Source organism: Chiroxiphia lanceolata, chromosome 1 (assembly GCF_009829145.1).
Source record: "Chiroxiphia lanceolata isolate bChiLan1 chromosome 1, bChiLan1.pri, whole genome shotgun sequence".
Classification (NCBI taxonomy): domain Eukaryota; kingdom Metazoa; phylum Chordata; class Aves; order Passeriformes; family Pipridae; genus Chiroxiphia; species Chiroxiphia lanceolata.
In genome coordinates this window covers 141,114,838-141,133,203 of record NC_045637.1, presented here as the reverse complement: position 1 = coordinate 141,133,203, position 18,366 = coordinate 141,114,838, and the positions used below count along the sequence as shown (strand labels likewise).

Genomic DNA, 18,366 nt, shown 5'->3' with positions numbered 1-18,366 from the left:
TAGTTTGTTGCCATAAATACTGGGTTTCCTGTTCCAGAGTTGCTTACTGTGTGAAAACTATCCCAAATGCAGAATGAAATAGGAAGGAAAACAACTGGTATTTGTCTGGATAGGCACATGAACCGCAAGTTTGCTTTTTAGCTGACTCCTAGGGAAGCTATCTTCTTTTTATTTTCCTTATTTTCTTTTCCTGGAAAAAACAACACAACTCAGTTGTATGAAAATAGGCCATTCAAAAGAGTACTTGAAATGTGTCAGAGTGAAACTATGGGTTGCTATGGCTCACGAGAATTTGATGATACCAGACATACTTATTAACAGTTTATTGGCTGTGGCACATATCTGTGTATACCCATCAGCTAGAAAATTTCGTAAGCAGAGGAAAAAATACCTTCCTGGAGGGACAGTGTTGCTTTTCTTAAACTGAACAATTTTTTTCTCTTTGCAGACATATGAAAATATGGAACTTTTAGGCTGTTCTTAGGAGTGCTAAAGCTCCCTGTTATTATGCTACTGAAAACTAGTGGGCTACTTCTGTAGGTAGCGAATTTTAAAGCACAGGTTTGCAGAGTGTTATGTAATGCTGCAAAAGCAAACTGAATTCGGGAGAGTTATCAAGGGAGTTAAAAAGAGGGAGCGGGGAAAATGTGTTAATGGTGGCAGAGAAAGTGATGTTTTTCTTCCATTTGAAATTCTTTAACAGATTTTCAAGCAGCGTGTTTGTTCAAAGCAATCATTACTTCAGAGGAAATGCACATGCCTTTGGTTTTTTTGCTCCAGATGGGCAATTTTTCTAGTTTTCAGAGATTTAATACTTTATTTTTATAAGTGGTTAACATTTCATTTAAAACAAAAACCCAGACCTCTAGAGATTTTTAGTGTTTGATTATAAGGAAATTAATGATCGTGACTCACAAAAATTAATAGAGTTGGTATATGTTTTTCTACGCATATAGTGATTTATTATACTAATCTTATATTTACTAACCACACAGACATATTTTGTTCTTTATAATATTAGTATTTAGTATGTGATAATCTGTAATACGTAAATATGCTTCATAATTTGAGAGCAGTGTCATACAAAAGATCTGCCCCTTAATAAGGATGAAGGCTTTGCTTTAAGCTGATACAGCATGTATTAACATTTTTTTCAAATGGTTATGTATTAATTAACCCAATTTGAGTGTTGTCTGTAAATCTTGTAAGAACACTGTTCAGTAAGCAAGTTTAGAATATTGCTATCTGGGAATGTCATGAGTGATGAAAAGAAGTACTTTTTTTCCTAATGTATGAATATGTAAAAAGAGAGAGGGAGAAAGTATCTTTAGGGTTAAAAAAAAAGAAAATAATTGTAAGAAAAATAATAACTTATATTGACTATTTGAATTTTCAGGAATCATCAACTGCTTCTAAGACAAGCTTTCCTGAAAATGAGTCCTCTCCTTCTTCACCAAAGCATCAAGCCACAGTCAGTATGCAAAGTGTTTAAATAGATAAGTAGATGTTGTAGAAACTGGGTTATTCATGACTAGAGAATTGAGGGTAAGCCTTCTTGTTGTTGGGAAAAATAATGGGATAAAACAATTTGAAGGCTTTACATTTTAAAAGAAATGCTTTACATCCAACTCTACTTTCAGGGAAAAATATAAATTTCTTTGGTTTAAATGCAGTTTAGTAATACGAGATTAAATTAGAAATTCACCATGGAATAAAGTTATGTCTAATTATGTAGAACTTGGTTTACTTTCTCCAACAGTCACGTCTTCTCATCTAACATCTTGAGAGGTAAAAACAGAAACAGATTCCCCCTCTTCACAGTATCCCTCACTGTCAGTAGTCAGTAATAGTTTGTAGTATTTGATATCTCTAATTTTGACTTGATTCAGTCTCCTTAAAGAGACAGAGGACCTGGCATAAATAAGCTCTGCCCTTTTGATTTAGTAAAATAATTAGTGGGTGAAAAACCTAAGCCTGTCAAACCCGTTATGAATGTTTAACAGATTTTTTTAATATCAGTTTATATTTTAAACAGCAGGGAATAATTAAAAAAAATGAAGGTTTTATCCTTTTTATTTTGGAACTGTACTACAGCAGTATTGAAATAAGTAACTTGATCAATTTTACCAGCCCTTTAGTAGGAACCTCAGGGCATTAAAGGCACAACTTCTCTAGTTTCATTCTTACTCTGCATGCAGGGAAATGGTTCTCTGGCTTATTCATGATAATCCATTCTTAAAACTCTTCAAACAGTTTTTCACAATAAAATAAACATTGTTTATTGAACAAGCATAGTTGATAGCCTTACACAAAAGGAACTATTGCTGCATGTGATCCAGTTTCTTTAAATATGGCTCGGACCTTGCATTTCTAAACTTGTGTTTTTCAGAAAAGCTCACTACTACTCTAGATAATAGAAAAAAAAATCCATATTTTCTTTAACTATCACCTGGGATTTAAATATTCCAAAGAAAGCTGGTAAATTTTTGAGTATTTTCATCCTTAACTTGCTTTCCACTTCTTTTTCCTGATTACATTAATTTTCCCGTTAGTACCCCCTAGTGTTGCTGCTAAGTAGGGCATTATGATACTTTTTCTGAATAGCTCTTCTGTGGAGCATCCCCACTGGTCCCATCATGAGTAATTTATTAAAACCATAATTTATTTCAGAAAGTACAGGTTGCTCAGTCACTGTGAAAGATGGTGAAAGGCTGTTCTGCTTATTAAAGCCAAAGGCCAATGAAGATATTGAGTAAGAGTAATAGTTGCCATTGGACTGAAATAACATCTGATCCACCAGCTAAACACCTTTGTCCTTTAACATGTCCTTTCTGTATTTTATGTGCTGGGTTTGAAACATGTAGGTAAAATTTTTAAAGTTCATGAAAAACAGATCTGTGTCTCTGGTAAGAGTGTTGTCATGGTATTCCAGCAAAAAAAGGTTCTTCAATATAGTATTCTGCAGTCAGGGTCCACTTAAATTTGAGATTTAGAGGAGAATGCTGAAGATTTATCTTGTGTTTTCATTTTATCTGGAATTGAAGTCATTTTTTTAAGGATAAAACTAATTTGGATACTTTCAGTAGTAGTTTCAACTAATAGCTTAGTTCATAAATGAAGTTAGAAGCTGTTACTGAGAAGGAATTGATTAAAAAAATAATGTAATATTCTTTTAGCACCATTGACTGGGATGACAGGAGAAAATGATAGAATGTGATAACTCATCTTGAGATGATGGTATAAATTAATGGTTTTACTTTTTATCCTAGAATGCTTTTTCAAATGTTCCGTTATATTATTATTTTTGCACAGAAACTAGAAATACTCACTCCAGCTATTTGAAACCTGCAAACACCCTTCTTGTTCAGCAGTGTTCTTTTTCCACCCGTCACTGACTGATCTCCAAATTTTTTAGTAGGCATACTAATATAGATGGTTTTCATCAACAAGACATAGCTAAGTAGTTTAAAATTCTAATATTTTCCTTGGGGATAGGAAAAAAAAAATCAAAGAAATGTTTCTCTCATCTATTTTTAACATGAATATGTTAGTATTTTCATGCATTTCAACCATGTTTTATTTAAAATATGAAATTGTGTTAAAATTACTTGAAGAATTTGTCAGGGAATTTAGGCTGTTTGTCAGCCTTTTTTAGTAAAGGCCAAAAACAGTAATGTGCTATTACACAAATAATTATAAATTTACGTTCATAATTTCCACTGTCTACTATCACAAATTATTTAGTTTGGCTTGTCCAAATAACCTAGGTCTTGATGAAGGAAAGCTTTTTACCCTCTGAATGGTAATGAGTACTTCCCCAGAGGAATTTTGATTTTGCTGATCTCTGCATATTTAAATATGCTTAAAGACAGTTTCTTGAGGTTATTGCATGGGTAAAGATAGCTCCTTGCCAGCAATTGATTATTTGGGGGATTGAATTTGGTGATGTGATGTTAATAGAATCAGATTTTCTTTTATATTTCTTATATCTTACTCTTATCTTACAGGGCCAAGAAAAGTATGGTTTATTAAACGTGACAAAGATTACAGAAAATGGGAAGAAAGTTCGGTAAGTTTTGGACTTCTAGAAGTGCAGGTGCTTAAGGTTTGTGTAAAGTCTTTTATGTTGGGACAGCATGCTGGGATTTGCAGCTTCTTACTTTTTGTCTGAATTTGCCTTAGAGGCTTTCCTGTAGGACACAGTGTTAATCTTATCCCATGTGTTTCTCCCAGTGAGCTAAAGATAATGGACTTCAGAGAGCCAGAGGCTCATGTATGCCAGGACTTCACACAAGGCAGAGAATTCATAAAGGTGTATTGAGGAGAGACAGCTTTTTAAAATGGGATTGATCGACTGATTTAAGAGAAAATCTGTATAGGCTATAGACTGTCTTGTTCCTTGGATAGAATTGGTGTAAGAGGAGCTTTCAGAGTTTCACTCCATGTCCTGTAATTTCCAAGAAGTGTACATGCCATGTATTCCCTAATTCTTGCTTCACTCTGCATGTGAAGGGTTTGAAGCAGTGTTAACACCCGACATCAGTCTCCCTGTAGGTGATGAGTGACCTCATTTCCAACTTCCTTTCTCTGCCTCCCAGGCAGGCATTTGCACTATAAGTCATAATGTGTAATCAGGTAGTGCTGGCTAACATACGTTTCTGGTGTTTTGCAGAGTCAATGAAAAATACTGCATAAGTGTGGCACATCCTCAGATTTAATTTAGCTTTACTTTTTACCTTTTTTGCTTTTTTTTTTATAAATTTAATTTTTTAGATCTAATATTGTGTTACCTCTAGTTCAGTGTTTACGAGACTTTCGGTACATGAAGGATGCTTTACCTGAGGATTAGATAATCAACACCCAGCTGATATTCTAGAGCCACCCTGACCTAGTCCAGTGGAGCTGAACAGCACATCTGACCTCCAGTTTGGTTCCACAGAGATGCTCCTAAGAGCTCAGTAGGACAGAGTGGACAGTGGCTTATGTAAGCTGCTGCTGGTGCAATATACTGTCACCATTTCTGTTGCATCAGTTGGAGTCACTGGTCTGGATTACTGCTGCTGTACAGAAAAATGCAGCATGTCTACCCTGTCACTTTGAGAGCTGCTAAGTCATAATTTATGTTTGGGTAATGGGGATAGATATTCAGGGCTTGTCAAGACTTTTTTTTTTTTTAATGACCTCAGGAGGACAGGTCCTCAGGCATAAAATCAAATAGACAACTGAAACAACTCATTTGTTCTTAATTTCCTTCATTTTTTTAGATTTTCAGCAAATATTTTGTTGCCAATGTAAATTAGCTTATTACATAAATATGGGACACTTGCATTTGAGATGTGATCAATGAATTTCAGAATTCTGCAGTACTTTAGCATGATCTGTTAAGTACACATTAGGCTGAGTGTTCTAGATTAGCCCCTTTGAAATTATAATTGCATGGTGTTTCTCCTGGTGAACTGTTTCCACTCCTAATTAACTTTGTTTGATTTAGACTTTGATGGTCAGGCTGGGACTGTTAACATACATTCCCTTCTACAAATATGATAGTAATTAAGACTTACTGATGCCACTAATGACTGTATATGCACTTAAGTATATTAACATACAGGTCAGCTGGGCAACAATGTTGGGCAGTTTAAATATCTACTTTCAAAGTCAATTTATTTTGTTTGTTTACAATTATTTACAGGAAGAATTGGATGTCATCATGGGCAGTGTTACAAGGGTCGTCACTGCTGTTCACTAAAACCCAAGGAAGTGGAACTGGCTGGGTAAGCTCAGGAACAACCCTCACCCTCACTGAAGTGTTAGTCATGTAAAGCACAATAAATTAAAGCTCTCCTATTTGTATGGCCTAGATACCAATATATATACACCTAATTTAGAGAAAATAAGAGTGTGTAAATTGGCAAGAAAATGTAATGTAACAATTATGATGTACCGTAAGAAGGAAAACAGTCGTACTTCTGTGTCTATATTTGACAAGTAAGAAACTGATGAAGAGGTCTTCAGGTGCCCTGTAGGCTTGAAGTTTTTGTTCCAGAACAGATATTTTTGTGTTCCTTATTAATGTGTTTGTCTAAACAGTTTGTTTGTTTTACCCGTCTTGGATATCTTTTCAGAAACTCCAAGTAATTTTGAATGTGATACATGTAATAAAATAGTCTGACACTTGGCTTCTTGTGTTGGCCTATTTGAGCGATATCATGTTGTTGTCTTATAATTTACTCTTTGTCTTGCTGGATTCCATATCTTGGTTTAAATCTGCTTAGAGCATGGCAAATACCTGTTTCTATTTTGTTGTCTGATGAAGACCTAAAGAGAAACATCACATTGAAGATGATGATTATTCAGTTCTTTATGTCACCTCTAGGGTAATAGCACAATAATTAAATTAGCTATATTTATCCAGCTACATTCCTACAATAATAGGTATAGAAATGGCTTTTTATCTATGCCTTACTTACCTACTTTTGAAGGTCTGACATTAAACTCTGTGGATCTCCTGCAATAACTAAAGACAGGCCAGATTCAGTGTTGGTTATTTTGGTGTATTATCATATGAATTCCAGCAAAATTGCCTGTTAGAGATAATGCTATCTTGCTGTTCTTGACTGATTTTTCTACTTGGCTCACTTTCTCCTGCTCTTCATTTTGGGTAGTGAATTGGAACTGACAATTCTTTTCTATAGCATTGAGTCCATTTCAGAGCTGTAAACATATTTTTTCCCCTTCTGCAGAAAGGGGGGTTGAAAAAATTGAGTGAGGATGGATAAATGAAATTTGGAGTAGAAGAGAATAGAAAGGGTAAAGTTGACCAAGATGGTCAAGCAGAGGGAAAAGAAAGGAAGAAAAAAACGTAAAGATGAAAATCATGTGAGAAGGTAAATTACGCTTTATGGTAGTAAGTGGATTTTGGTGACTTCTGCAATTTACTTTTATAGCTAAGGATCCAAAAAGTATTTTAGTTTTAGAGGTGTAAATATGCTTGTTTAGAAAGCCTGAATAACTAGTCAAGTTCCAGAGTCTTGATTACAGCTACTAATAGTCTTCATCCAAATGTAGCTGTAGATCAAAAAACCTTTTTTTCAGCTATATGTTATTATCATTAAACACACAATGCCAAAGTGTTCATGAAGGTATGGTAATGTTATGGGTGATGTGTGCCCAAATGAATTATCCATAAAAGATAACCAATAAGCAGAGTTGCATGGTTTAGGGACACCAGTGTAAGTTGTATTACACCATCCAAGTGTGGTCATTTGGTGGGAAAAATAAAAAGGCTTACATTCTTTTGTTGATTTAAGTGGCACAAAAGTACCATAGTCACAATATTTTTGTGAGACTCTGTCAGTTATGTGTATTGTGAAATATTAGGGTAGGGTCAGAAAATGGGTATCAACAGTATAAACAAAATAAAGTGAAGCTGGAAATATTAAGCGAGAAACTCTTTCAAGGACTGAGTGTTGTGTATCTGCAGACTCACAGTTGGCTTTGTAAATAATTAAGTATTCAGCACACACTCTTTTTGCTCTCTGTAGGAAATTTTTTTGGGGTATTAAAAATTCCACCTCCCCTCTCAAACTTGGTTCTGTGTGCATATTTTAATAAGGTGACGTCAAGTCTAACAGTTTGACATAAAGAATTACATTTCTTATTCATCTTACAAGCAGAACATTTATTTAGCATTCGTCTAGTGATTGATATAACCATATCTTCTTTTTTTGTGCATTGTTTTGTGACTTCATCACTTTTCTTCCTTTTTCTCATCAAGTCATTTTGCCAAGTGGGCTCAATTCCTGAGCTCTTGCTCTCGCTGCTTTCTTCTTGGAAAAATGCTCTCAGTCGTCGACCTGCTGTCACCTATGTAAACTCTGCCCAAGTTTCAGCTATCACTGTATGTGTTCTTGTTGCATGCCTCTTGTCGCTGTAAGGCTATCTGCCACTAATCCTGAAAGTAAACTTGAATTTTTCCAAGATTTAGTTTTGACACTTCATATAACACCTCACATATCTTGCTTACTGTTTTTGAAAGTCATCCAAGGTGAAAATTAACACAAGTGTATTGCAATAATCCTGTAATTGTTCTGCTGGAACAAAGCAGAAAGTGTATCTGGTTCACTGGTGCCAAAATTATAAACCCAAATTTGCCTACTATTTGAACCACTAGTGCCTTGACTAATAAGTAGCATGATATGGTTAGTTTTTTAACAGATATTTTATGTCTGATTCTTTCTAACACAACTAATTTAGAATCTTTGTATGGTGCCTATGATAACTTTGATACAATGATGTAACTGTTGTTTGATAATTTTAACTATAATTGGAATATCCAAAAATGTAAATGTTATGCATAAAGAGATGAAAGAAAAAGAACACAGAGATATTTTTGCTATATTCCACATATAGAAAGCTGATGTAAATTTTGTAGGGCTCTTTTTATATATAATTTAAGCATCTGTAGTTATGTTTTGAAGTCTAGATGCCAAGCACAGAAGTGCTGCTAATCAGAAACTCATAAAATGTTGGTAGCTAATATGGTAGCTTGTTGCTCAAGGTGAATGAGGAGGAATTTATATATTAATACTAGTGTGAAAAGTAAGTTCTGAAGCTCCCTTACCAGCCACAAAGGAGTATCTGTCTCCTCAGCTTTCTTTCTGCAGTCCATCCTTGGGTGAGCAGGACTTGGAATTAAAACATTCCACCCAGCTCTAATTAGAAACAGAATTACAAGAAAACCAGGTGTCATTTGCACATCCAAGGTCTTTGCATAAATAACATCCAGTTCTGTTTCCAAAGAATGCTGGAGTATGTTACAGTACAGACTGTGTGGCTTGTCCTGTGCAGGCGTTCAGGACTTAGAGAAAATCCTGAGAATTATCCTATTTATTGATGTCAGTATACATCTGTCCTTAAGCTGCACAGCATCTACTATATCCAAAGCAAAGAAAACACCCTGTTCTTACGGAAAAATAAAATATATCTCAGCATAAGCACATCCTGTGACTGTTTTTTTTCTTTTTAAAAAAGGCTGTCATAAGTGTCTGTAGGGACAGCTTCATATCTAAGACAGCTGGCAGCACCAAGTAGACTTCTCCCTCTTTCTGCCTCACACTGCTGCCCTTTCCAAACTTTCTAGACAGCTCAGGAAAGAAATCCGGTAAGGATAAGGTGTCTGCTCAGTAAGAACTGAATTTATCCTGGCTGGTGCTGACTGGGTAGTACTCTCTGTTTTGAGAAAGCAGACCTAATGTCTGTGTGGCAGCAGTTGCAAGGGAAAGGCTTTTTTTTCACTTCTGTCAGCAGAATCTACTTGCTTCAGGAGGGTTCAATTGCCTGTAGCTGACCTTTGTAAGCAGAGTGTCTGAGCAACCCTGTTCAGGACTTGCTCCTGGAAGCTTTCAAGGAGGGAAATAGCTGCTGGCATCTCATTTTCATAGACTCAGGAACAGAAAAGAGCCTTGACAGGAAAGCTCATAGGAGAGCCTGTGTGGTAAACTTAAAATGTCCTGGAATAGAAAAGTTAAGTTTGTGATAATTATGTAATATATTGGTATATCAGAAGAGCTTTGCAGTGAGGCTGACTTATTTGCATGGGTTTACCTACCCTTGGATCTCACACAGCAATTTGGCCACCATTTGAGTGAAGAAGTGGGAGGAGACTTCTTTTTTCCCCTTTTTTAGCTTCTAGTTTTTGCTTTCTTCTGTGCTTCTCTGAAATGCTGGAGTCAGGCCAAAATGATGGGTGGAGTGTAAAGGTGTTGGAGGTAGTGCTGCGATCTCTTAGGTGTGGAGTTCAGCGAGCTAAATATTGGGGGGCTTTCCTTTTGGTCAGAGCAGCAGTGACTCGTATTTTTGTTGTTGTTGTTTGTTCACCTGCAGCAGGTCCTCTCCTCCTCTCCTGTGCTGCTCAGCATCATCTGGGTCGTGTTTTTAGCTGATCACACGCAAACCTTCCCCACCCACAGTCCCACAGTGGACTTTGGCACCAGCTTCCTGCTCTCTCCAGTGCCAAACTCTATAAATTGATTTGAATTTTTTTCCAACACGCAGCAGTATTGATCTAGGCTGCCAGGAAGTGCGTCTGGGACACTTTTGTTGTGTGTGCAGCAGTTATGTGACATTCTCTTGAACAGGCAGCTGCTGCAAGAGCCACAGTGGCCCAGAGATTGTTCCTGTGGACTCTGCTGCTGAGCTGGGCCTCTCTCAAAAGCTCTACTATAATTAACAAGAAATGTTCTTAGATGAGGTATCTGAGATTTAAGTTAGAAAGGGAAAAGTGGTGGAGTTTTTTTTTCCCCAAGTGCTAATTGGCATTGGGTAAATTAGAAATACTCCCCTTCTCTGATATTTCAGGGGTAAAATAAAGAAGTTAAGATGCTACTTTCCATTCAACACTTCATTGCCCTTAGGACTCAAGGCAGGGAGATTTTTCAGTGGTAAACAGCCTTTCTAAAACACAATTAGCATTAATTAACATCCATGCTGGGAATTTAATCAGAAGCAGCAGATTAGTCCTGTTTTCTGAACCATTTTTTTTCTCCCCTTGGATATGACTGTTCTTGTACAGGCTGGAAACCTGTGTTTGGAACAAGGAGCTTGTCCTGGGGCTTAGGTCCCCCAGAGCTGTCACAGGAGCAGCATTCACACATCAAAGACTTCTTAAAGGAATAGAAAAGAGCCTTTCTGATGGAGCAGATGCTACAAGCTTTCCCTGGAACTACAACATTAAATTTCTGTGCTATAACTCAGTGACTTACAGCTTTTCCTGTTCCATATTTTACTCACAATTAAAGCTTTTTGTTTGTATGGGCCACTGAATTGATTTCCTTCAGGAATTGCATTTCAAAGCTATGTGGTGTATGTTGAAATCCTAGTGAAAGTACTTTATTTAAAAAAATTTAGATAGCTAACATAGATGTAAAAGTAATAGGTAAAAATAGCTCCCTGATGTTTGCTTCCAAATTGTTTGAAGGGTTACTTGTGGGTTAAATGTTTCAGGTGTTTTTTTTGTTCATTGCTTTGGTTATTTGCTGTTTATTTGGTTATTTGCTAGTTTAGTAGCTAGACAGTGAGTTCTGTTTACTTGGTAGGATATGCCCCAATGGAACCACTACAGAAAAATATAAAAGCATTGGGGCGTAAATGTTTAAAAAAAAAAAAATAAAAAAAAATTTATAGATAAATGTAAAAACTGAAAGTGCTTTCTCAGTGTGGAGGGATGTGATTTCTGTCTAGCAAACCTACTGTCTGGGTTGATTTTTAGTTTTATATACAACCACTGATTAAGTGACAATGTTTGGGGTTTTTTTTGTTCAGTTACTTATTAGCTAGTTTTGTTTAATAGTTTTGTGACTATCTTGATTAAAATCAAGCTACAATCAAACGCTGTTTGAACTTCTACCATTTCTGATAGGGAAAGAAGCTCTGCTGGAATCTGATCAGCACTTAGTTATGGAATTTTGAAGGCTTTAATTTGAGCAGCTTGTAATAGATATGTTTACAGGGTGCTCAATGTAAGGTTTTTTGTTTTCCTGGTATTATGCCTGTGGATTTGTGGTAAAGTACTGTATTTGGGTTAAGTTGTATAGACTGTAAATAACAATGCTGTATTTAGGGAATTGCCAGATTGTGTACCTTTAAAGAATTTCTTTGTTTTTAAGTTTGACATCATTGTTCCTGTTTTTTTCCAGAAGTTTGGTGTCAATCAGTCTAAGCCAGAATTTACAGTGGATCTCAAAGGGGCGTTGATTGACTGGGCCTCAAAGGACAAATCCAGCAAAAAGAATGTTATTGAGGTGAATTATTTCATTTAAATGAAGGGATCTATGCATTTCAATTATTGATGTAAGAGGTTTTTTCTAAAATCAAAACCTCAAAAAAAATGTTTTTTTATCCATTTCTACCAGCTTAAATGTATATGGTATCTTTGGTACCTGCAAGAAATGTCCATTTTAAATATTTTGAAATGGGATATGCTTTTCAATTTTAAGCAGATTGTTATTTACTGTTTTCACTGGTAAGTGTTCTTGAGTGGCTATGTATTATCTAAGTTATGCCAGGGAGAAGTTTAATTTGATTTTGATAATTTCACTTTTGAATTGTGGTGTGTTTATTAATTCTAATGGTATCTGTTTTTATTTCTTTAAAGCTAAAAACCCGCCAAGGAACTGAGCTCTTAATTCAATCTGATAATGATGGCTTTATTAATGAATGGTATAAAGTTCTTAACTATACCATCAATAATCAGGTATGTATTTGAGTCATGAAGGCTCTGTTTTCAAGGTAATATTATTTAGTAAACTGATTGATGTAACAACTAATGCTCCATGTACATCTTCATTTACTGATCTTCTTGAGAGTGAGCAGGAGTTTGAGGATATGGTGACAAGTGAAATATAATTAATAGTGGCAGAGGAAGAACGATGGTCCACTGGATTAAGAAAGAAAGTGTGGGCTGACCTCCATCTCAGAAATGAACTTGCTTTTGTGACCAAATACTTGTCTGTCTCAGTGATCTGAAAGGTTCTGACAGAGAGGGAATGAAGGGGGAGGATGGCTGAGGGAATGCTTCGTGACACATTTGTCCGCATTTGATAGTGCTGTTCACTTAGTAAGGCTGCACTAAAGTGCAAATTAAAAGCCCTGGCAAAATACTGTATTATCTCTTCCCATCTGACAGCATAGTGCCAACTACTTAAGTGTCAGAAAATACTTGAGCATTTGATCTTGATATTGCCAAACAAGAAGAACAATTTTTTAATTCATAAGGAGTTGGAGGAGATTTTGGGAAAAAATCCCTCTCATATCAAGTTTTACTTCATATGTATTCTTATTTTTTAATAGTTACAGATTGGCTGCTGCCCATTATCTCTGTTTATATTGCTTTCAATGCCACTCAGTGGCCTTCCTTTTTCTTGGCTCTGATGTTTTTCACATATGGCTGTTTTCCACCAAAACACAGCAGGCTAATATGAGTAGTTCAGTTTCTTTCCGAGTGCTCATGGTTTAGACTTCTAATTTGCTTTCTTGTGGTATGAAAATGTCATGACCCCTTAATAGCCAGGCAAGGCAGTGACTCAGCAACAGCCTTCCTTCTGCCCTGTGTAACACCACTGAGGCCACTTCTTTCCTGCTTAAATGCGAATGGAGATGAAAAGGCTGAGATATGCTGAGATGTGAGTGAGATACTACATGTTAGGTTGAGGAAGTGATAGTGGAATAAGGAGAGTTTATCAGCACTCTGGAAGAAATGGTGATGTATTATTACTGCTGGGAGCTGGTAGCCAAGAGACCCAAGATAACAAGGCATAAGTTAAAGTATGTCAGACTACCTGATAACTTGGAGTACTGAAGCTTTGGGTACAAATATCCATCAGAACTAAAGCCAGCTTTTAATTTTGGAAAGCTTATGGTAATAGTAGCTGTGAATATTTTTCCCATGACCAAGACACTAGTTCCTACTGTGATGAGATCTTCCTCAAAAGAAGGGGCAGATGAGATTCTGTTCTCTTTGCTCCTTTGCTGTTGTGGCAATATGCTGTGCAAGAGCAATAGCTACCTACAAAGGATGTGACAGCTCTTTTTTGCATACAGAAATTTCCAAGTTATTAGATTAGATTTGTTACATAATACCAATTAGATTCCTGGTGATTTCCCCCCCCCCCAACAGTTACTAGGTTTAAAATGTGTGAATCCTAAAGAGCTTTGAGGCCTCATGAAGAATGATGGAGGATCCTTGGGGACATGAATTGGGCAGTTGAATAAATTGGTCTTTGTGTAAAAAGGCTATCCAAAGTTTTCGAAAAGGAACAAGAAATGAAGGTGTTTAAAGCCAACACCTGCCCTTTGAGTTAAAATGCAGCTTAGTCAGTGAAGTCATGCTGCTACTTACCGAATGCTCTGGAGTACACAACTGCCTTATTTTTAAAAGGTCCTTCCTTGTAACAGAAGGCACTCTATGGTCAGATTTTGGTAACTGTGTAGGCAGTCCAGTTCACTTCAGTAGAAGTGAAGTAAGAAAAAATGTGGGTTTGGAAGGGAATATGTTGTCCTGAAACCTGAGGAAGTTTCTTTTCCCATCTCCTGATGTGCAGTCATGCACATAGCGTAGGTATGAGGCTGCAGATGTACAGATTACCTGCCTCCACACTTCAATGTGATCTACATTTTCACTTGACAGTGTTTAATGAGAATATGCTGAGATAGCAGTAACACAGGACAAGAATTTCAGGCAGGGGTACATTTAGTTTTTCAGAGTGAATTCAGTGTATGTTTTGATGGTAGTGAAATTTTCCAATTGGTAGCCCTAATTTCTATGAAGAAAATTTTAGTTACAGAGATATGAAATTAGGTAAATGATCTAGAAGTGTTCAACTCTGATCAGTCAGGCATTTTTATAGCAGACCATTAAATAACTGATGTTTGTCTATTGGATTTGGAAAATAAACCTAACCAAAAATAATTTCTGTTGTTTATTGGTTGATGTAATGAAGTGTTATCGTGAAGACCTGGTTGTACTTTGTTCAGTGCCCAGCAAAACTTTCTTTATTGAGTCTTATATGAAACAGTGTTTCTTGAAGTAATTCACTCTGCCAGAAATGGTATCATCTCTGAAGAGACATTTAACACCTAGAGTTCAGGAAAGAACCAACTGAATATCATTATGGGAGGAAAAATTATGTATTGTAGAACTGTCTACAGGAAACCTGTGTATTAATGCTATATTCTATGAACTGGCAAACTGATCACTGTGTATCTTAAATCTAATAGGTAATAGAGCCTGATGAACCATTAGAAGATGAGGTACCAGATTCTCCTGGGGTGGAAAAACAAGACAAAGAGAAAGAGAAGGAGAATAAAGACTCTAAGAAACTTCGTTGTGAGTTGAAATTTTTCCATTCATTTTTTCTAGCAATGCCAGTTTTCATTTTCTGCATCTTCATTATTACATGTAAATAGGGAAGAATTCAAAAGGACAGATAAAAATGAAACTACTCAAGTTTGGAAACAGGTTTTTATGTAGTTCATTCTGCATCCTATGCCATTTGGTAAATTTTCTTCCATGTTTTATTGATCAAATTTTTTAAAAAAAGTGTGAAATGTCTTTATCTTCTACTGTATAACACATTAAAAATGGGAAAATAAGTGGTGGTAAAATGAATTATTTTTGAGGTGGTGTCAAATGCACAGAAGTAATTGGTGTTTGTTTTATCTGACTTTTATAAATAGTTTTGAATAAGAATTCTTTTGTTGACCTACTGATTATAATAGTTTTACTTGATTTTTATCTGGGGCACGGCATCTATAAATATTTGCACTGTTAACTTAAACTACAGTTTCACTAAGTTAGTAATGATGTACTGGCTGATTTAGAGAAACTAAACATTTTTAATTACAACTTCAGAATTTTGGAGCTAAATTGCTTTAAAATGCAGAAATTAACTTCCTGTGCACAGAAAAATTAATCAGGCAGACTGGTTTTTTCCAGGTCTTATATGTAGTTTTCAAGAAAATATTTATTTCTTTCAAAAATACCTAACCTAATGAGACACAAGACAGGTTTGCACACATAGCTGTATTTTTAAAATTCCACATCGATTCCTTATGTAAGCTACCATTTAGTTGGCTTTGCAGGTTTTTGTGGCAGGGTTGTCTTAGTGGTTTGAAAACTGGGTGCTGTTTACAAGGAGTTCCAAAAAGTTAAGGTAAAAATTGTGGATGCATTGCAAATTTGAATAGCTTTTTTATGTATCTTGGATCTTACTTTTTTTTTTTTTGTAATGTTGGTTTCTTGGCTGATAAATGCAGTGTTGGTTCTGTGGCTAGTAATGCTAAATGTGTTTCTCTTTTCAGCAGTGAAAGCACCTAGCAATATAGATTCCACAGATCAGAAAAAGACCAAAACGAAGCTCAAGAAGTTTCTTACACGGCGCCCTACGTTACAAGCCGTCCGTGAAAAAGGCTACATTAAGGGTAAATGAACCTTTTTAACAGAGGAAGTAATTTGGAAAGCTGAGTTTTGTAGTTCATGTGTAAAATGGGGGTTAAAATGATCTAGTTCCAGAGTAAAATACATGTGTATAGTTTGTTTAACAAAAGTCTTGGATGTATAGTGGAACTGGTGATTGACTGTTGTACTTCTGAGCACTGCTACGAGCCATTAAACTGCACAGGGGTTTTTGAGCAATGAGCTCTCCTTCAGCTCACTGCTGGCAAAACTGCAGTGAAAATTGAGGGCCTAGGAGCCCATTTGGACTTGGACTCTTTAGCAAAGAACCACTGCATTTCACTCTTCTGAGCTGTGCATATAAGGGAAAGAAAAGCCCTTTGGGTACAAAGCTGGGTGCATGGGCTCACCTGTTTCACAAGGGTGTTTTAGTCTGTGTGGAACCAGACAATTGTGCCATCTCATAAGAAATGAGATGTTTAGGCAAACCAGGATAAGGTTAAAGGAATCCTAACTTAAACATTTTTCCCCTAACGTTTTTTTGAATGTATACATTGTTTTGTTTCACAAACAATGGATCTTACAGATACTCTTGAATCAAAGTTATGAAAGAATTGATTTCCTTTTGTCACGCTTGTAGAAACTTTCAGAGAACAGTATTTGCACAGGTTTAAGTTGATTTGTTTGTGTAAATTATTGACTTGGTACTCACTGTAAAACTTCATTTATTTATTTATTTGTATGCTTTAGCAGGACTTGTAGATGGTGCTCTACTAGGGTCAAAATAGCATATGGGTAGGCAAATACCAGACCAAATCCTACTGTAATTTGCCTAACTACATACTTTAACAGGTGTGCTTCTGTTGCATGTGGTGTTTGATATATTTGTGTATCTGCAAATATAATATAACTGTAAATGATGGAAATTTTGTTTGGAATAAGGAGGCATTATTCCCAGACTTCGACATTTTATTCTGCTTTACAGATTAGTATTCATGTCATGGCTCAGTGACGTAACTTTTGACATTAGCAACAGTAAACACTAAGCCAAGTTTAATTTGTACATGTGCGTGCTAATGATTGGATTTTTAATAAAGACGTTAAGGAATGAAGAGTTTGTTTTTATTTAAAAGCATGGTGTAAATTTTAAAAGTTGGATCTGCACTGTACAGTTTTACATTTGCTGTATGAATGAAGAATACAGAAGTCTTTATTTAAAAGACCAACTTACTTTTGTGGCTGCTACAGAACAAGCTTAGTAAATGGAAAGCTTGGCAAACTTGGTATGAGCAGAAAAAATAGTGAAAAGTTCTAGAAAGAAAAATCCACTTGAAACAGCATGCACTAAGTGGAGAAGTAACTGTGCTAAAGTTTTTTCACGTGGAAAAGCCAAAGTACAGAAGTTACTTTTGAGATAAGAAGAAAAAATATTATTCCTCTGTATGTTGAAATTAATAAAGTCAAAGGCAATTGTAGCAAATTACTTTGTTACGTGCTACTATTTTCTTCTGCTACCTAATCTGCACTGCTTTACCTGCCACAGCTGCATGCTAGCCTGGCTTTCTACTGTGTGCACTTTTTCAGTCCTTTGCTACTGATTCTGCTCATACAGCTGGCTGCATGAGTAGCTGCAGCAGGGCTCCAGGTGGTTTGGACCACTGGCCTTATATGTATATGCTAATAATATCATTAAATGCCCATTTTCATACTGTATAATTGGTTTGGTGTGCTGTTTGGATTTCCCAAAGCAGTTGTCAAGATGCAAGAGTTGTTAATGAATCTACTTTAAATTACTAAACATGAAAAATGGAAATGAAGTAGATACTGTGCTTGATGTAAATGCAAGAGCAGTCTCTGCAGAAGCTCTGAAGTAAGATATGCTTCATTCTGGGAAGATGGTCACTTACATACCTTATTTAACTGGTTAAAAAAACAACCAAACAAAAACCTTCTTCCCTTTAAGAGTGTGAGCTTTGCTTCTCTGTTTCATGCATTTGAACAGAGGAGGCCGTCTATTATTTGGTCATCTTTGATGAAAGCCATAGAAATGGGTCTATTAAAGGGTTTGGTGATAACATAATTGAAATAAGAGGAATCAACATTGCTGAAATTCAGAGAGACGTTGCAAGATTCTCTTCTCTGCCCAAGCTGATTTTCATTTTGCTCCAGTTTATGATAGAAAACAGTCCCCCTGGATTCTGTAGTTTTGAAAACAAGACTCAAATTTATCTTTGACCATAAATATCTATATTTAGATTCTGACCTTGCAGAGAGGTTGCCTATGCATGGTCACATTTGTATCCATTCAGAGCTCTGTTAAGGTTTTTTTACAAATCTATATCAGAACTTAAAAAGAAGACTATACATTAAAAGACTATACTTTAAAAGTTAGAAGACTATACATTAAATAAATTGAT

The 18,366-nt window shown here is 35.9% G+C and overlaps 1 protein-coding gene across 14 annotated transcripts in view; it reads left to right on the top strand.

Annotated features, from left to right (window-relative positions):
* Positions 1-18,366, top strand: part of ARHGAP12 (Rho GTPase activating protein 12) — a 76,101-nt gene that overhangs the window by 51,562 nt on the left and 6,173 nt on the right. For 9 of the 14 annotated variants that reach the window (XM_032692809.1, XM_032692800.1, XM_032692773.1 and 6 more), the window contains 8 exons: positions 1,397-1,471; positions 4,008-4,069; positions 5,690-5,771; positions 7,775-7,897; positions 11,694-11,798; positions 12,152-12,250; positions 14,773-14,881; positions 15,856-15,975. In XM_032692809.1, the coding sequence (XP_032548700.1) occupies positions 1,397-1,471; positions 4,008-4,069; positions 5,690-5,771; positions 7,775-7,897; positions 11,694-11,798; positions 12,152-12,250; positions 14,773-14,881; positions 15,856-15,975 (775 nt within the window). The remainder of the gene's footprint in view (positions 1-1,396; positions 1,472-4,007; positions 4,070-5,689; positions 5,772-7,774; positions 7,898-11,693; positions 11,799-12,151; positions 12,251-14,772; positions 14,882-15,855; positions 15,976-18,366) is intronic. The other 5 variants (XM_032692791.1, XM_032692753.1, XM_032692782.1 and 2 more) reach the window with 3 other exon arrangements.